This window comes from Kryptolebias marmoratus, linkage group LG15 (genome assembly GCF_001649575.2).
Source record: "Kryptolebias marmoratus isolate JLee-2015 linkage group LG15, ASM164957v2, whole genome shotgun sequence".
In the NCBI taxonomy this organism is placed as follows: Eukaryota; Metazoa; Chordata; class Actinopteri; order Cyprinodontiformes; family Rivulidae; genus Kryptolebias; species Kryptolebias marmoratus.
This window is the reverse complement of record NC_051444.1, coordinates 9,747,387-9,766,648: the sequence shown is the minus strand read 5'-3', so window position 1 is coordinate 9,766,648 and position 19,262 is coordinate 9,747,387. Positions and strand designations below refer to the sequence as shown.

General features: G+C 41.5%; 1 protein-coding gene across 3 annotated transcripts in view; it reads left to right on the top strand.

The window, feature by feature from the left end:
• gse1 (Gse1 coiled-coil protein) overlaps window positions 1-19,262 on the top strand; it is a 155,377-nt gene that overhangs the window by 116,525 nt on the left and 19,590 nt on the right. For 2 of the 3 annotated variants that reach the window (XM_017404008.3, XM_017404016.3), the window contains one exon: window positions 17,398-17,595. In XM_017404008.3, coding sequence (XP_017259497.1) covers window positions 17,398-17,595 — 198 coding nt within the window. Of the gene's footprint in view, window positions 1-15,498; window positions 15,655-17,397; window positions 17,596-19,262 lie in introns of those variants that run through there. The other variant, XM_017404022.3, reaches the window with a different exon arrangement.

Below are 19,262 nucleotides of genomic sequence, written 5' to 3'. Positions count from 1 at the left end.
GCGTCCTCCTCTCTCTGCGTTCAGCGAGTTGCTTCCTTCGGCTTCTGAAAACTACATTGTTGGCTTTTCTCGGCGGTGAGAAGTCTCCAGTCAGGCTGGCTCCTCTGAAATGATTGTCTCTGCTCGCAGCGGCCGCCTCGGAGCAGGACGGGGGCATTTCCTCCGAGCGAGCCGGGGCCTGGACGCACTCTGACCGCTCGGTGCTCCCGGGGTGCAGGGGTTTGACCCCCCCTCACCTCGGGTGGCCGCCTTGTCTCTCTCGTCTCTGCGTGTGGGGTTGTAAGCGCGTGCGCGTGGCAGGTGGACCGTGTTGAATCACTTCCCACGCGCTCCTTCACTTCTTTTTGAACCGCAGGCGCGTACAACAGCTGCTTCTGTAGTGAACAGACACAGACAGGCCCCGCCACTCATCACACTTCTCTCTCTCTCACACGCGCGCGCGCGCGCACACACACACACACACGGTTTATAACACGCTCTACAAACACAGCAGTGAAGCAACAGGCTTTACTGATCGCAGTGTAGGGCTGAGTTTATCAGCAGCCAGAAGGAACCTTGTTGTGTGTTTTTAGCTGCTGCTGATAAGGTTAGCCATAACCTCAAAAGCAGGAATTGAAACTTTTCTGTTTTTATATATCTATTCTGAGACTCCTTTTTCTTGTTTATGGTATTTCATGTGCTGTCATTATTGTCATCTGCAACTCTATGTTTATTATTCCTTCTAATAAACAGAGTACACAGAAATGGAGCAGGGCCCCATATCAGAAGACACATTTAAAAGGTGCCATTAAAAATGAATGAGGGGGATATCTTTATTTCCATCAGTTGACTGTGAAGGACACTAACAGGTGTCCTTTTGTTTTGTCGGCGGTAGCACATTCGAGTTTCACTGCCCACAGGGGAAACCAGGATTCAAATGATCTTAAGCTGACACTGATTTCATTTTGTTTTTTAGCTAACACGTTTATTTAGCAAACGTTTACCGGCGAGCCTTTTATTTGTTAGTTACAAGGTGTCAAAACGGCTGTAAACGTTTGGTTTAAACGCCTGAATTTCTAAAAGGATTTCCTGAATGTGCTTTAATATTTGAGTATCCAGATGTTCCTAATGAATGAGTTTTGTTTCGGTATTGTACGAAGACTGTAAACGGCTTCTGTATTTCTTTTTTTTTGACAGTCATGTAAAGATCTTGATCCAGATGAAGCCAGGGCTGCTTTTATGATTAATCTACAGCTGCGGGGGAAGTGAGACTTCCGTTTGCACCTTTGCCACTGATAGCACCCCTGCACTAATTTATCTTTCGTACAGGAAACTCCCCGCACAAACAAAAGGCTCCACCTGACACTCTGCTTGTTTAAATTAAACCCTTTTTTTTTTTTTCAGTCTGCAAAAGTTACACCAACGCTTTTCATTTTTTATAAAGTGAGTCATAAAGTTGTTTCCCCGGGGTTAGAGTTTCTGTCAGTTGGACAAAGAAAGCAACTGTGAACTTTTTCTTTCAGTTTTACACTTGTTTCAATGCTATTACTGTGAAGTCCCCGCTCTAAGTAGAACCCAAAAGGTTAGGATTCTGCAAGGTTCTATTTTTAGGCTTCTCGGCTCCATTTAAATACAAGAAGATTTACTTTTGAAGTTAATGGTTTTCACATTCCGTACGTACACTGAACACACGATTTAATAGCATTTCTTTCACTCTGTGAACCAGAAGCAATTCAGGAAGCTGCTAAACCGCAGTTGGAAGAAAACAAACCAGCACCTTTTTTTTTAATACTTATTATGTTCCAGTTTGTTTGGTTCACCTGCATACTGTCCATTTAATTTTTTTACTCAGTATTATATAATTCAGTAGAAGATGGTAGCAAATTGAATATTTATTGTGAAGTGTAATCTAACTTTTTTGGGGCTTCAGTTGTTTTCCTCATTAAGCAGAACTTTTTGTAGCTTGTCCTGGTTGTAAAAAGGGGGAAAACATGCATCCATCCATCCATTTTCTTTACCTGCGTCTCCGTTCAGGGTTGCTTGCTCCATCAGTTACTGTGTGAGAGGCAGGGAGGCAGGTACACCCTGGACAGGTCGCAAGTCAGGGAAAAAACCCTCAATATCTGTCACCATCTTAGAGAAATCAAACATTTAACTTTTTCTTACATCGTAACTCTGATTTCTTTAACACTAACATGAACCTACTGAGTGAATAAAAGCATTATCTGTCTACCAAAATATAGGACAACGTTTTTGGGGGATAGAATCATAACCCATGACCAGAAACGTAATATTTCCTAGAAAATTGCCTAAATGATATCAACGTGTGATCAGCTGAGCACATCCCAGGATATAAAACCTGACTCTTTATGTCCGGCCTAACTCACAAATCTCATAATGCATAAAAACAATCTCCTGTAATGTTTCTCTCCGTCTTTTATTCCGAATCTTTAGACCAGCAGTGGTGATTCATATCGCTGCCACTTTAAGAGTCAAGATGTTGCTTTGCTCGGGGCTGTTATTTGTCTCTCTGTGGAGCCTCCAGGATGGATAGTCCATCCCCTCAGCCTCATCCTAATTAAGTCTTGCTTTGGCCAAGTCCAGGTTGAGTAGTAAAGTTTGGACAGCACTGCTATTTGTTTAATGACATTATTCCTCTATAAAGACGACCATAAGACAAATTAGGATAATCTTCTGTGTAAGATTATCAGATTCTCTACTGTCTATCTGCTAAACCAAGAAACGTGAGCTTCTTTTAGTAGAATTAAATTACCTAATTTTGGTTGGATTTATCACCTCTCGGCTTTCATGTTTCTGTATCAGCGTGTGATAAGAGTGTAAGATGACTTATGCAAATCTTGCTTCGCGGAACAGAATTTCCTCCCTTCTAATCTGCCGTTTAAAGGATCTCGGAGCCTTTTTTTTTTTTTATAGTGCAACGCTGCTTTTACTAAGTTGGCGTGTTTTCAGGTGTCGTTGCTCTGTTTGTCATGCTGCGGTAGCCTGCAGTGCTGTGATGTCTGGGGGCTAGACGGCAGCTGTGCTGAGCAGAGTGTCGGTGACAGTTTGTCTGTGGCAACAGCACCTGGCTCTGTTTAGAGAGTGATTAGGAGAGTCCCAAGCAGCTCCCTGTTCTGTTTACACAAGGAGCCTGGAGTTAAAGGTGACCCACTTTGCATTTTCTTATCAACAGCCCACATTGATAGCTTTGAATAGCACAGACTGTAGAGGGACCTTTGCATAGGTTTACATAGCGCCCTGCTGGAGAGAATGGGATGTGTTTGACTGGGCGAGGCTTGGCTTTGACTACGACTATAACAATGACCTTAGGTGGCATGAAAATGTGGGAGCCTGCGGCGCTCTGTCTGTCAGGGAAGGGTTTCTGTGTGGTCTGCTTGTGTGCTGGAAGAGAAACCACTGTAGGATGTTTATAAAACTGAGGGTTTTCCTCGGCCAGCGTGTCTCCGTCCTTTCTGCCGTCTTTTTTTTTTTTTTTTTTTCTCCTGCTTGATCTGCGTTCCTCTGTTTCCCCAGCCAGAACTCTCTCCGGGCATGTCATCAGTTTTGTGGTGTTAAGTTCTGGTTGATAGCCCCTCCCTGTAGGATGGCGTGAGATGGAGCGTTTGATTGTCTGTATGTCTTAGAATCCCCAAATGGGTGGTTTAAAAAAAAAAAAAAGGATGTAAGCTGTAAATGTGATGACCTGTGAAGACAGCTGAACAAACAGATCATAAAGTATTTATCAGTGGGGGAGACAATCAGGCAGTTCCACAGGTAGAGAAAGAGCTTGTAGTGGGATAAAGAAGCCAAAAAACGTCTTGTGACCGATTTTCTTTCTGCTTCTTATTTCACTGATGAAGTTGCTTCTTACTTTTTTGGGTTTACTCTCTGGGTGAGAGCAAGCCAAACCAGCTCTTCAACCTGCTTTGCATCCCTAAAAAGAAAGGAGGTGGGGGGAAAAAAACTCAATAAACAGTGGCTTGATGCTTTGAGGAACAAAAACCAGGGCTTCTCTTCCGTAAAAGTGCATCACAAATTGTACACAGCTGATTTCCACACCTGGTACCGTCTGTAGAATAACAAAGGTTTAATTAATAAGTCTTAGCCCTAATAATAAGTCCTCAAACTCTAAACTGTTATTAGGGCTGCTTGATTAAATTTTAAAAAATATATATTTTGGTCGATATTATAGACATGATTATTAAAATTCTATAGTTTGAGTTTGGAAAAAATGCATTTATAAAACAATGAACTGCTTTGAAAATGAAATTTTCCTTCATGCCGTCTTGTTGAAGTTTAACTTGAAATTGCGGTATTTATTCAAATGTAGGCTACTGAATAAAATAATAAACACAAATACTATAATCAGCCATATAGTGCACTTCCACTACAGTGAAGGGCTCTATGAAATCTAAAACCTTAGGACTGGTTACGAATTTCAGCAAAAGTACAGCAGAACGTGTTTTGGTTCAACAGAACATTCTGTGAGATTCTCCTTCACTCTCTGTCTGTTATCTTGTTGACAACAAGTTTGTCTCCTTCAGCACAGAGTTAACGGGCTTTAAATGAAGCTATGATCGTGTTTTGGAAAAGTTTCACCTAAACAGGTGTAGTTTTATTATTATATACAGAGTCGCTGATATCTTTGCTCTCTTTTTCCTGTTTTATTCAAACACACTCAAAGTTTAGACATTGATTGGATAGTTATAAAGTTGGTGCTTGATGTTAAAGGTTATTTCCGAATAGAGCAGAACGCCTTTTTGTTTGTCTTTATTGGAGTAGTTTTTATTCTACTTTATTTGAGCCATTTCTTTTTTTCATTTGCACATGTTTATCTGTAGACTTGGGCGTGTATGACTGTGGCAAGCTGATGTTTAAATTTACACCAGGGACAGAAGACAGTGAATTTTACACCATGTTACTTCAAGTTTGCTTGATTTTATCTGTTAGTTGTTGGGTTCCCCCCNCCTTTACGGTGCTTCAAAACTTGTTTCCTGAACTGCATTGGAGACATGCTGCTTTTGTGTCCGGTGAGATTTCATTTAGACAACACGGCACAGTGCTCGGGCTCAGCAGTGGGGTAAACGCCAGCACCATTTTTTTTTTTCCACAATGTTAACTTTGTGTCTTCGGCTTGGATTAAATTGCCTGAGAAGATCTAAAAAAAGGCAAACATTTTCATTCACACAAGTGAGTTTTGCTACACCGACCACACCACCTCCTAGATAACTTTAGTGTGTGTGTTTGTGTAACTCATGTTTGCTGTTGTCGTTGTCATACCCTAGAACCTGATAAGCGCTTGCCAAACAAACACAACACGGGTAACATGAGAGCAGCAGATAAGCGAATCATACACACACTGAATACTGACCATACTTGACTACTGCCCTCACCAAGTATGTTTTCTTTGATTAAGTTTTGTGCGTGCGTGTGTGTACTTCAAAACGTATCATATGGCACAATGTCTTGTCATTGTGCTTCCTGCAATCATCCTCTTGCGGCATAACCCAGCATTGTGCTGAAGGCTACTTCTCAACAAAGGCCCTTTCTTTTACTATCACATCATCCTTTATCTGAGTCTACTTCATCTCTCTTCAACATGTTTCTCTGTTTGTGTCTCCCTGTTTTCTTTTCTTTCTCCCTTTCTGTGGTATCTGCTACATCAGCTGACTGTCATATTGTACGTGGCGGCCTGTTAGCGCGCCTCCCTGTGTATGCGAGCGAGGTCAGTCGTGCGCCTGAAAGCAACGAAGTGGGTTTTGTGGCCAAGCGTTTTGATCAGCTCCTGGACGGAGCTGCGTGCTTGTGTCGGTGAGAGGCTTTGTTGTTGCTCCTGACGGAGAAACTGGCTGCCAGCTAAAGTTGTTTTTGTTTTTTTTATCTGGCAGGTATTTGCATAACTAAAGAGTATCCATTTTGGACTCTTTTAAACTTTGTTTTGTTTCACATGTTTCATAGGTGTTGTCTCTTATCTTAGTTTCTCATCAACCAGATGGGTTTCCCCCTCTGCCGTGCCACTGACTGACACTTTATGCAGTAATGCAGTTAACGGACAAAAGCACAGAATCGGGTCGTGTTCCAAAAGAACACATGAGCATGGCTTTCATGTAGCCTAAATGTTTTTGACTCATGCCGTTTTCCTAAGCCTGGCTATGACTAACAGTTATTGTTTTAATCAGTGGTTCCCAAAGCTGGGGACGGGACCCCGCTGTGGGTCATAAGGCACTAAGTGGGGGATGAGGGTCCTGAGAGGTTCTCCAGAAATGAAGTTCTAAAACCACTGCTAAAAAAAAAAGCTTTACTATGATTGTGACATGAGCTAAAAACGGCAATGCAAAGTGCAAAAAACTGTATTTACTGAGCTAAAACCTGGTGTGTAAGTGATCCCTGAGACATAATGTGACTGTTAAAAGACACTTCAGCTTCTTTAGGCTGTAATTATGTTTGTTAGCAAAATATTTCATGAACCAAAGAATGGTTCTTAATGAAACTTAGTAATCAGTAGATGCATGTCTATAACTGATTAACTATCGTAGTCATTCTAAAACAAGATGGCTACCATAGCTGATTTAAATAAAAACCCCACAAAAATGGCCATAAGTCAGTCATTTCTGTCTATATTTAGCTATAATCCGCTGTGATGGTAGCTGTCAGCTTTCCCTAAGACATACTGTGATGGCTAAGAGATCCTTCAGTTTTTTTTTTTGTTTGTTTGAACGTTCCTAAAAACTATTGGAGAGAAAGTCTGTTAGCAAAGTATGTCATGAACCACTGAACAGACTCAGTGAAACTCTCAGAAAGTAATCATTATATTAAAAATCTGCTTTTTGCTTTCAATTTCAGCATTTGTATGTTAATATTACTTCTGCTAATGCTAATTCTGCCATTCTAATGCTAATTAAGCCCTGGTTTTAGCCATTTGTGCCTTGCTCTGTCCTAGCATTCTGCCCTGTTAATGCTAATTCTATCCTGCTAAATGCTAATTCTGCTATTTTTGGCTGTTTTGCACTCTTTCGATTTTCTTTCGGCTTCATCATCATTCGTCATTTTTAGACATATTAAGCTAAAATGTGGTGTGGTAGTAGCTGACACAGAGCCACATCCCATACCCAATGCCAATTTAGATAATCAAGATGGCCGCCAAAGTCACAGCAAAACTTGTTTGTGCTCTAACTCGGCAATCGTGTAACGGAGGAAGGTCCAACTTTACAGCTGGAACCCTCGTGGGTCAGTGATCAATGCCAGGGCTACTTTTAGATTTTGCCTAGCATTTTCCATCATTCAGCTAACATTTTGCTACTTTTGGTTCTTAGCTAGAATTTTCTTGTATATTTTATAGTGTTTCACTCCTTCCAGCTCTTGTTTTTGCACAGATTTAGCTTCATCAGCAAATCTCAGCAACCATTCAGCTATTCTGTGGTACACCTTCAGCTGTTCAAATTCAGCTTGTATTGACCATTCATTCAGCTGTTGAATAATTTCAGCAAAGTTTCAGCTTCTTCAGTAGCTTTCAGCCAAATCATTCAGCAGGAATCATTTATGCTGCGTTTTCGCAGGAAATGCACTGATGGGGTCGTAAATGTCTGTCCCAGTCATTTTGGGGGTCAGAGGTTTAAAAGTTTGGAAACTACTGGTTTGAATTATAGATTTATTTATTTATTTATTTTATCTTTTGTTTATTTAAATTCTAGTCAGCAGTTTTGGAAACGCATGGGGAGTTTGTAAATATCTTGTTTTGTCTGCCTACAGTTATTTAGCTCATATAAAATACAGAGAAAACAACTTAACCTCCTTTTTTTTCCTGGAATATGACTTTTTAAAACTGTTATCAGATATATTGTCAGCTGTTTTATAGTTGATATTGCGACTTGTGCTTTTTAAAGAGTTGTAAGTTCTTAAAATAAACAGAACAAAACAAATCTAACTGCGTCTGCCACTAATAAGAGTATGAGTTCAAAACATTAAAATGTTGATTATATACCTGTGAGCTCATAAAAGAAATGTTTGAATTTTCAAAAAAGTTTGTAAAGATCGTTTTTTTTTTTTTTCAAAGTTTTAATCAGCAGATCAAATCCTAGAAAGAGTGAAGTACTCAACAGATCTGGGTGACATTTTCTTTCCGCTCAACTATACACACAAGAAACAAATCAAAGCAAGCTGAATATACAGCTGAAGTGTTGATTGTTCTTCAGCCCATTTTATAGCATTGAAGGTGTCTTCTAGGAAAGATCATCTCGTCATTATCTTAAAACTTTGATTTACTTGAAACTAATTTAGTCATCAGAGCATACTGTACACCCAGTTTCATACCAGCACCGTAGGGCTTGTTCTTTCATTTTCTGTGGCACTTTTAGTCATTTGTTTGTTTTTAAAAAAAAAAAAAAAGTAACAAAAAAGTGTGGGCTTAAAGGGAATTTTTCTTCCCTCCAATCTTGAGGTTGTCATCAGTGTGCTCCTACAGAGAGGAGGCCCGAGGAATGATATGAAACTTATACTCCTCTGAATGGGGTTGGCAGCAAAAGCTTCCAGAATTATTGGCAAAAAAAAAGCAGTTTTAGCTGCAGGATCTTAACAACCCACGAAAGCGAACAGTTTTACCTGTTTGCCATTCTTTAAGTTTTAATTTGTACTACTGTGTGACCTGAGAACACCATGTAGGATGGTACCTGCAGTAACTCTTTCATGCTACGTCAGGATGCTATCTCCACATTATCCCCCCCCCCCAGATTTTCACCTTGGAATAACGTTTTCTTTGGCGTTCGTGCTCGTCTTCTGCAAAATGTCGGATAATTTGTGAAGAATTACAAGCACGGCACGATGTCACAAGAGAATTTATTTGATCAGCAGCATTGAGTTGTCTCTTGTCCACCCAGACGTAAGAGGCCCGCTCATCAAATTGCACAGCATCCTTGCTCTTGGACATGCACATGCATGTACGAGCAGGAACACACTCCAATTATACCAATTACAGGATTATAATAGGGTAATTCTCAACAACTGGACCTGGCAGCAGAAAGTCAAGTGTGTGTGTGTGTGTGTGGTGTAGCCACTTGGGAGCCAGGGCCCATGCAGAGCACTTGCAGTGCTAATTAGGCAGGTACAACCTAGCAGAGTACATCACAGAGAGAAATAGAGAATAGGGTAGAGAGACGGGATAAAGTAAGGAATGTATGTGGAGGAGCCAGCAAAAAACAAAAACAAAACAGTGCTCATCTCCTCAGGAGGGAGGGAGAGAGAGAGAGAGAGAGAGAGAGAGAGAGAGAGAGAGAGAGAGATAAGGAGTTAACAACCAAAGTGTGTTACATGCAGCAGGGTCTCCAGGCAGTGTGCGAATAGCATTGTAGAACTGCACAGTTTAACCGGGTCTGTGTGACGTGGGCTGCTTGTGTGTGTGTGGCGTTTATGTGGCGTAACGTGTACCAAGGAACACCGCAGGTGCAGAAACCACAATAAGCTCCATGGCAGGTCGTTTCTGTTGAGTTCACGCGTGCATGATTTGTAACATCTGTCGTGGAGAGAGCCACACTGCCACTGTTTTCTTTCACTCTATAGCAGATGAGGTTGATTTATAAAAAATAAAAAAAAAAGAGGGAGAGAGAGAGAGAGAGACCCAACAGCACATGGTGGTGGTGGTGACGCTGGTGACGCTGGCGGTAAATACAAGCTGACTCCCTGCCTGCTTTCCAAATCAAACAGCTGGGCTCAGACTAAGCTACTCGGTGAGGGAGTATGAGCCCCGTGTCCCCCTCAGGAAGAGACTGTGAGGGCACAGCCATACAGGCAGCAGCTTGACTTCAGGGGCACGGACCACAAAGAGCCAGAGACAAAGACAGCAGGCTCTTATGTGTGTTTGTGTGGCTGACTGTGTGCCTCTTTATGTGTGGGTTTGCACACTCTAAGCAGCGTTGTGAAGCGTAACCAGACTGTTCTGTCATACGCCCACGCTGGTGTCTCAGAGAACTCAGCTACACACTCTCCAGATGACATGCATACACACACACACACACACACACACACGCTCGTACAACCGCAACCCCCAGCAAGTCACAGCTGATATGTAATTAACAGACAGAGGAAAAGGCACTGTTGGGGTGGGTTAGTCAGATGCAGGGTGGAGGAGCAGACGGAGAAAGTACCCTCACCTTGAGCCTGCCCTCAAGACACACCGGTTTCCTCTGAAGCTGCATATGAGTTAGTTGGAAAATTAAAAAAAAAAAAAATAAGGTGAGAAGAGGATAATCTTTTGAAATCTGTGTTTTTGTTGCTAGCTGCTGTCAAGCAGGTTGGAGTGTGTGTGTGTGTGTGTGGGGGGAGTGACAGGGGAGAGAAGCAGAAGGAAAGGAATAACAAGATGTGCACATACATGATCGTGTCAATCGAATCCACACGAGATGGAAGACAGGAAGACTGCTCTCCGTGCACAGAGAAATTTTGGTGTGTGTGCGTTAGGACAGTGTGAGCCAGGTCAGAGGGAGATGTTCTCTGTGCTCTGCTGTACCTCCATAATGGAAGCCTGCTGTATAATGACAGCTCAGACAGTGGGAATACTCTCTTTTTCTCTCTTCCGTCTTCTTGATTGATCTCTTTCTCAACATCCCTCCACACACAGCAGCACCTCTGTCTCTCTGTGTGTCTCTTTGTCTATCTCTTCTTCTCCCCTTATTCTCCAGTGGAATTGTCACCTTTTGATGCGGCTGCTCTGCAGCCACAGCACTCCTGTTTCAGGATTTCTCTGATATTAGGGTTTTGTCTTTGGTATGAAGCAAAAGAGTTGGTGCTCAAAAGGTGTGCATTCCTGTGCAAACACACACACTAATACACATCCGTTGGATAGTGCCTGAGGGTAGATTGCTCTGACATCTCATCTCAGAAGTCAAACAAAGCTGGAACTACCAGAGCAGGTTTATCCTGTGTGCCTGGATATTTGGTGTGTGTTCAAGAGTGAGATCATCACAAACTTCTATATGCACAGTTAATATGCAAGCTCTGGTATTCATTTAAAGCCACTCATGAGATTGTCCCCCTCGACATGTCACAATTGTTGCATAATTGACTGACAGACAGTATTAGAAATTATTCCTGACGTGTCACAGACATGTCATATTTGATCGTTTCCTTGTCATTTGCCACAGCAAGTATTATGTTCTGCAGCCAACTGTTGTTCTGAAAGCCCTTTTATTACTTGATAAACTGCATTCCAATGAGCACTATTTATAGACAACATTAAAGATTAGGAAGCAAAACCAGACATCTTAGAAGTCTGTAGCTTGAAGAATGTGATTTAAAGCAACAAAATGATCCCCACTAAAACTAATTGGAGGGAAAAAAGCTAAACTAAATGAGGAAGAGAGTGACTTAAAAAAAAAAATCCTTGAAAATCATCCTTTAACTCTACAGCATGGGACATTTTAAACTCAATTTAGGTTGAAGCTGTGAGGCTGTGACTTGTTTTGCTTGGTTGCTTTCACCCAAATGGCTGTCTCGCTGGTACTGTTGGCACACTCATTTGTTTCGTTTCTCTGTCTTAAATCAGAGGTTTCCCTAAAGATCCTTTAGCTTTTTTTTGTAGCCATTCGTGCGCCAACTCTTCTGTCAGCACATTCTCACACTACCGTTCTTGGTTGAGACGTATTCATCAAACTGACTCTAAATCCCTCCTGAATTAGAGGCTGAGCGACTTACTTCAAGTCATTTTGTCATCGAGGATTGGTAAGCTCGTAGCCTCTGGTTAAAGTATGTTTTCCCACTGAATGATGCCTCTGTTTTTAAACACAGAGCAACTGCAATGAAAGCTTATTGTCTTGTGTAATTAGGGATTTACCACCTGACAAGAACATTTGTTTTTTGTTTTTTTTTGTAACATACCGGAAGCTGTTTCACAGAAATGATAGTAAATGGATGTTACCGTATGGCAGTCTCATATTTTTTACTCTGCCTCGCTGCATTTTTTTTGTCTGTAACCCGTCAGGCAACAACAAAAGTTCACACAATCATTTGAGATAATTGCAAACATTTGTTTTGTGCTGGCAAGCGTAGCTCTTGTAATGCAGGAAAGGTGATCAGAAAACCCTGATCAGATGTAGTGTTAGAAGAAGGTAATTACAGGAATGTGGGTGTGGGGGAAAAAAAAAAACAACTCGCAGAAATATTCAAAGAGCTCAATCGTTTACTGCGAAGACATTTTCATTGCTCATTTGAGGGTAGACGCTCATAGGTTTGGCTCCGTTCCTTAGCAGCAACAGTGTTTTAGTTAAAGTGTGTCTTTTCTTATCTTCTGTGTGTGAACACAGGCACACACAGTAGCAGTAAGTGATACTCTGAGCTCGGCCTGCTTTAGACGCTGTCGGGCCATCTTAATGGCTGAATCAGGTAGACGGGCCAGCAGCCCTGCAGTGCTAGTTTTAACAAGCTGATAGGCAAATCTCTTCCTGGTTAAAGATTAACCGCTCACTGGAGCTGCCACTGCATTATCTCTTCACTGGCCAGGGCACACAGGAGCCAAGAGGATTTATTTTATGTGTGTGTGTGTGTGAGTAATCTGCATTCCAACCATCTAAAGGGTGGAACTTTGTGTGTGAGTGTGTGTCTGTCAGTCAGTGTTTTTGTTGAATATAGGAGTTGGTGATCGGCTTTTCTCCCAGCTGGGTGTTAAAATTGTGTGTTTACTGTATGCCATTTAGCAGGCAATTTGTTCTAGTTTACGTGTGTGTGTGTGTGAGATCAACCAAGTGTGTGTGTATGGATGGGTGGATCCTATTTACTTGTTGTTTATTTTAATCTACCTTCTTTTTCCAGGGCTTTGTTTTGTTTTCCCTCGGGGCGTAGCAGCACTTAAAGAGTTAATTGCATCAGGACGCTTGGTGTGTAACAGACTTCTGATTACCCCTTAGGTCGTTAGCAAAAGGTTAGATTTACGCTTCAATTCCAGACAAAGTCTTGTTTTATTTAGATCTTTTAAGAACTGTCTTTGCATTGCGGCTCTGAACTGTGGCAGTGTATGTAGCCTTTGTCTTTTTCGTAATCCACAACAATATCACTTTAATCTGTTTGTTTTTTCTCTTTTGTGTATGTGTGGATTAAAGGGCTGACACATGCCATTAACTGACAGGATTCCTCGATTAACTGTAAAACAGTGCCATCTGCTGGACGTTTTAAAAACCACAGAATTTGAGACCGCTTTGGAACTGAGTGATGCTGAGCTGTAAATGTGGGCTCACTTATTGAAAAATAATAATTCTGAAACATTACTCATCCCATGCTGTATCAAATCATGATATTCATAATTATTTTAGGTGTAAAAACTTTCCTAGCTTGTTTGTCATGTGCATTTTCACTTTTGAAAGATGTGAAAACAGATTAGAAACAACTCATTCTCTGGATTACCTGGATTTTGTTTATTTATTTTGTTTATCGCTGTGCAAGTTTTGGCGTTTTGTAATTTTCAGAGGTAGTAAGTTTGTATTTCCATTTTTATATTTAGAAAAATGTTGGAAAAATGCTGCTGTTTATTCTTTTTATAAATGCTTTTAGACATTTGTCTCATTGATTTTTCATTAAGATGCATTTATTTGTTTTCATTGTCAAAATATGTTTGCCTTCACTCGTTAAACTGTGGGGAAATGGCACGAAACAATAACGTGGAGATGAAGGACTAATACAGCTAATCTTAAAGGGTTAGCCTGGTCATTTTTAAAGTGGTTTTCTGTCAAATAGTTAACAGTAGTTATTACCTTATCAGCCGTGACATCGGTCATAGAACATGGAGTACAGAGAAAAGGGCAGAAGTTTTTGTCCAGATTAGGCTGAAGGCCTGTTTTTTTTGTGTGTTTTTTGGGCTTTTAAAACAGCACTTTAACAAAAATGACATAACTGTGTGGAAAGAAAAAAGTGCTACATTAGCTTATATAAAATTTTTACTCTTGTTCGTGGCATCGCTTGTTTAGTTTGACCTTCCTGTCTCAACCATACAACGTCCATATTACTACATAAATGTATGTGTGCTCAACATAAACCAGGCTAGGCTAGCCATTAGCCTAGCCTGGATGAAGACTTCTGCCCTTTTCTGCATACTCTGTGGTCTTTGACTGATGAAATACTAATTATTAAAAACTATTTAATGGAATATCACTTCAAAATAGATCAGACTATCCCTTTAAATTGGGGAGCTTGTTTACCCAAAGGTCAAAAGGATTCCCATGGAGTTATACATGTGAGTATCAGGAGTGGGAGATTAAACAGGTAAAGTTTGGAGGGGAAGCTGTGTTAACACCTAATCTGCTCTAGGTTGCTACCTCGACACGACAATGTGTTTTTTGTCACGATTGTTTGACACGAGCTCCTACGAATAGATGAGAATGACCCAGACACAACTCTGCAAAACCAGATAGCTCGTTTCCTGCGACGTTAAATAAGAAAGGGGTGGAAGATTACGAGAAATGCAGCAGAGACCACAACCTTGCCGGGTTTTCCTCAAAGGAGCTTGACCATGGCTTCTGGAATACAGACGTGCTTTTGCAAGAAATGGTCCTTAGTGCATGTCCGTGTGGCGTACGCTTTGCTCTTCGCTGTTCTGAGAAAAGCAGCAAGAGACAGGAGGAGGAAATGACTAAAGAAACAAGTCATTCACACCCCTGCAATAACAACAGGACCAACGGAGGGGAAGACTAACTCATGCTTGTCAGCCTTTTTCCGGAGTCTTCCACCCCCAGCCGCTTACATGGAATTGTTATCAGGGTGGAGAAGACTGACGTGTGACTCTTGCACTCCAGCGTCTCTGTGTGCTGTCAGTTTTGCATGTCCACAGTTTTTTTTTTTTTTTTTTTTTGAATGACTTCCTTGTTTGTGGTTGTTAGTAAATGTTGATTGAGACAAAGGATTTCTCTCATTTGGGGTAAAGTTGCCCTGTTTGTAGTTAAAGTAAAACTTATCTTAAAACTGGAAATATGCTATTACCAGAGATTTTCTTTCTGAAATTGTCAGACTAGACGCAGGCCAAGACATGTCTGTCTTTTCTTTTGTCTCAAATAGGGAAGGGTGTCTCACATGGCGTAGGATCCCTACCTGCTCCCACCCATCTGTAGACGTGCACACACACTCACACCGTGTCACACTCCCCACCAAAGGGGTCAGATGTGATGACCGTCTGAGCGCCCTCTCATCTTCCTCCACTCATCTCCCCTCCCCCTCAGTCCGTTTGCTTTGGCAGGGCATGCATGCCTGTGTCTGTTATCTACAAATGGCTGAGGAATTATAGGTTGAGAGGGGAGGAGGAGGAGGAGGAGAAGGAGGAGGAGGAGGAGAGAGGGAGGAAGAGTGCGAGGTGGGAGGGAACGCAGGGATGAGGTCATGTGACATCGCAGCAGCTGCTAGCCTAAGAATTTCTGTTTTCTCACTTGGGGGGGAGAGAGCTTGTGCAAGGAGGAGAGAGATAGGCGGTTTGTGTAGTGTGTGTTGCTTTGTTAGATAAGCTCTAAACGGTCTGCGAGAGACAGGAAGACAGGCTGGCAGGGAGGGAGGGCGCGGGTGGATGGGTTAGAGGAAATGGGCGGAGAGCGTGAAAGAAAGGCGTGCAGGAAGATGGTGTGTGTCCCGTTGGTCGCTGTCGGCGTGTGCTGGGATGGGCTTGATGTGAAGATGCAGCCATGGGGGATCCAGTCGGCTCCACTTCTTTGTGCAGTAAGGAGCTTCGGCCAACCTTTTGATCTATGAGAGGGATTCATGAACCACTGCCAGACCTCTCCATGTGTGTATTTGTCAAGCTCTGTCGGTCTCTTCCTTTCCTGTGTCACTCGAATACGGTTGTCTGTAGTGTGGTTTCCTGTGGTTTCTCAGAATTGAAATGCAGTGTGCCCTGCCTCTGTAGTCTGTTCGTCACCCACAAAGTTTTCTGTGCATTTCTTTTATTTCCTTGTCAGACTTTATTTAACTTTCTTTAGAACAAGAAGGCGTACTCTATTTTCTTGACAAAAGCCACGTTTTTGGTGGAGCTTTATTTACTTTTCTTTTTGTTATCGTATTTTTAAAAAAAAAAATTTCGTCCCAGTGTGTCAGTGCTTCTGTTTGTTGTGCAGGCAGTCGTCACTGTTGATTCCATTATTAATTGTTTGCTGGGTTCATTCAGAGTGCACTGGGTAACTGGGAGGTTACAGGCAGGACAACTGGAGAGGTGTTAGGAATGCTATTCACTGTCTCATGCCTCACTTCACCACTGTGTGTGTCCACTCAAACACACGTGCACACGCGTTGCTGTGCTTCTGCACTCTGCTCAGAAGAGGAACATGATCTTTATATAGCCCTCTCAACCTCTGGGGTAAACCCAGATAAAACTTCCACTTATCTAATCATGGTGTTGATGTACGGGTAATTAGCAACTCTCATAGGAGTTTTTTTTTTTTTTTTTTTTTTCACATGAATGTGGTTGTGTTAGCTTGAAAAGTATGATGAATGTTGATTAGACACAGTTTTTGAATTATCCGTAGTGGGTCTGTTTTGATGATAATTCTATCATACAACTAACTTACACTAGTCTGAATTTTCCCTGTCCTCCGAGCAACCCCTATTGTGTGTGTGCTCTTGCATTTAGGGATTCCACTGACAGAGAAGGTCTGACAGAATAGTTCACTTTACAACACACACACACACACATGTATCTGTGTACACAGGAAGGAAATGGACAGCCATCTCAACCCTCCTTTCACCTTCTGCATTTTACACCACTTAACCCACCACAGACCTTCCCTGAGTTTATTTTTGACTTTAACAGTTTGCTTTTGAAACATCTCTTTTTAACACTGCTGCCATTTAAAAAAAAAATAAACTCAAGCTTCGGCTTCTTTATTAGTCTTCTTTGTCATACCACTTTTACAGCATTAGTTGACTCAAGCAAAAAAAAAACATACAAATCTAGCAATTTTACTTTTTCAAACGATAAGAATCTTTTTTTTGTCAAATTTAACAAGGATGTCATTTTGTGTACAAATCCTTAAACTTGTTGCCACTGAGTAAAATAGTATCATTAGAGCATGCTCAGTAGAGCTTCTGTATAAAACATGATCATGGATCTCTGGCAGACATGCATGTTACTGACAGGAAGAGTGACCTGACCTCCTAACCTTTCACCTTTGACCCTAAGGCTCACAACATCCAGTCCCCTTCCTCCCCAGCTGTCATGGACAGATACCCATGAACACACTCTGTGTCAGAAGAGAAGGCCAGGTGCCTTAAACCACTCGCCTATGTTTGTCTGCATTGTTAGCATATTTTATTCTAAAATACCCTTTTGGTTTTTGTTTGTTATGCAGGGTGGATTCTTTGTAAGCTAAAAAAGTTGTTCCATTCAAGTGTTTTGCTCAGTTTTTGATGTTAGTTGTAATTATAGTTAATATGTTCCCATTCTCCTCTGTTTCTGTCCACTTTTAGGCATGAGCCATGAGCCAAAGTCACCATCGTTAGGAATGATCTCCACGGCGACGCGAACCACGGCGACAGTCAGCCCCCTCACCCCGTCGCCTCTCAACGGCTCCATCGTAGCAAATGGAAGCCCGGCTGCCCAGTCAGCGCACTCTGGATTTGCTGCAGCCCTCCGTAAACTGGCGAAACAAGCCGAAGAACCTCGAGGTAAAACGGCAGCTCTGCGGGACCCCGAAAGTTTGCAAGCACATCCTGACTGTAGGACTGGTTGCTGTTCTGGTGTAATAACTTGATAAAGTGGATTGGGGGGGGGGCTTTTTTTTAGCATAGATAGAAACGTTTGGCCTTTTTAAAGCTTGCTTCTCTTACTGCAGACTTGGGAACCCTGCTTGTTGGCTGAGTGTGTGTTGTAAAAAATCTTCAGCACAGCTGCTTCTAAAAAAAGCACCAGGTTTGCTTTTTCCCCTCTTTGACATTTGATGGTGGTGTATTTTTATACAAAAATGAATAATTTTCATTGTAGCTTGTCCTGGTGATGAAATTAACTTTGGTTTGTACTGCCTTCAAAGTATTTTTTTTCCAGCTGGGTTTATATATTTTCTCAGTATTATGGTATTAATGTTAGACAGCTATTTTTTCCCCCTGATAATAATGTTATAAAATCAAACCTTTCAATCCATTTGTCTGTAAAATTGTAATTTTGATTAAGATTAAGTGTTCTGCACCTCTCAAAGGCTGTGTGTGATTGTGTATATATAAAGTCATTGTTAATTATAGGCTAGTAAGTACTTTGAATAGTACTGAAATGATATCCTCTCAGTATTGAATTAGTTGTTCTTCCCTGAGATGCTGGTATGGCGACCGTATCTGACCCATTTAATGTTCTGTTTGCGAGTCTGTGTACACTTGGGTGCACTTGTGACTGTGCCCATATGGACCCTCAGTTTTCTGTCATGCACACCTTCTGATCAGCGAAACAACATAAAATTCTCCTTTCTCAGAGCTTTGTCCTATAGCTCTGTAACCATAAAATAAACTCTTGGTAGCTGCAACTTATTATTTTCCTTTGCGGCGTATCTGTTTTAGGAGTATGATCATTCAAATGTTTTGTAGCTGCAAAGGGAGTAGGGATTTTCTGGCTTCTTTGTTGTTACCTGTTATTTTTGCCAAATGCAAAAAAACTGTCGTAAATTACAATGTTTTATTGGAGGTGCTTGCTGTGCCTGGGGACTCTGTGCCTTGGCACCGGAGAGGCCCACCTACTCCAGCCTCCCTGCCTTTTGTTTGGGCTCTTAAATCAGATGGTTCCCTCCTTTTTTTTTTTTTTTTTTGCTGTCCCTGGACATGTGGCTCTCCAGCCCACTGGAGTCTGGGACCCAGAGCCCTGCAGATGATTTATTACCCTCATGGAGGGATCAGTCAGATCCAACTATCACCTCAGCTCACCTCCCTCTCAGTCTTTCTCTGCTTTATCTTTCTTCACTATTTCACACTGGATGGCAGCCCTATCACTCTCTGGCTTTTACTCTCTCTTTGTCAAACAAAAAGATTTCCCTTCAAAATGCATTCTAGCATTTTAATTTTATTGTGAACTGATTTATGTTAAAAAAATCATTTTATTTTGTGGGTTTTATTTAAAAAAATATAAGCATTTAATTTGTCTTCTAGCAAGGTTTGAATAAGAGTAGGCAGATTAACAAAAAAGGACATGTTTTGTCTTTGTCATGCATTTAAAAGGCTGCTTGTTGAGGTCTAGCTCCTTTTTATTAACAGTAAAATTCCTGTCTTATCTGTGAGGCCTGCACTGCCTGGTTGGCGTAAGCAGCGATCTGTTGATGAGTCAACAGTCAGGCATACAGTAAGGTGTGACTGCC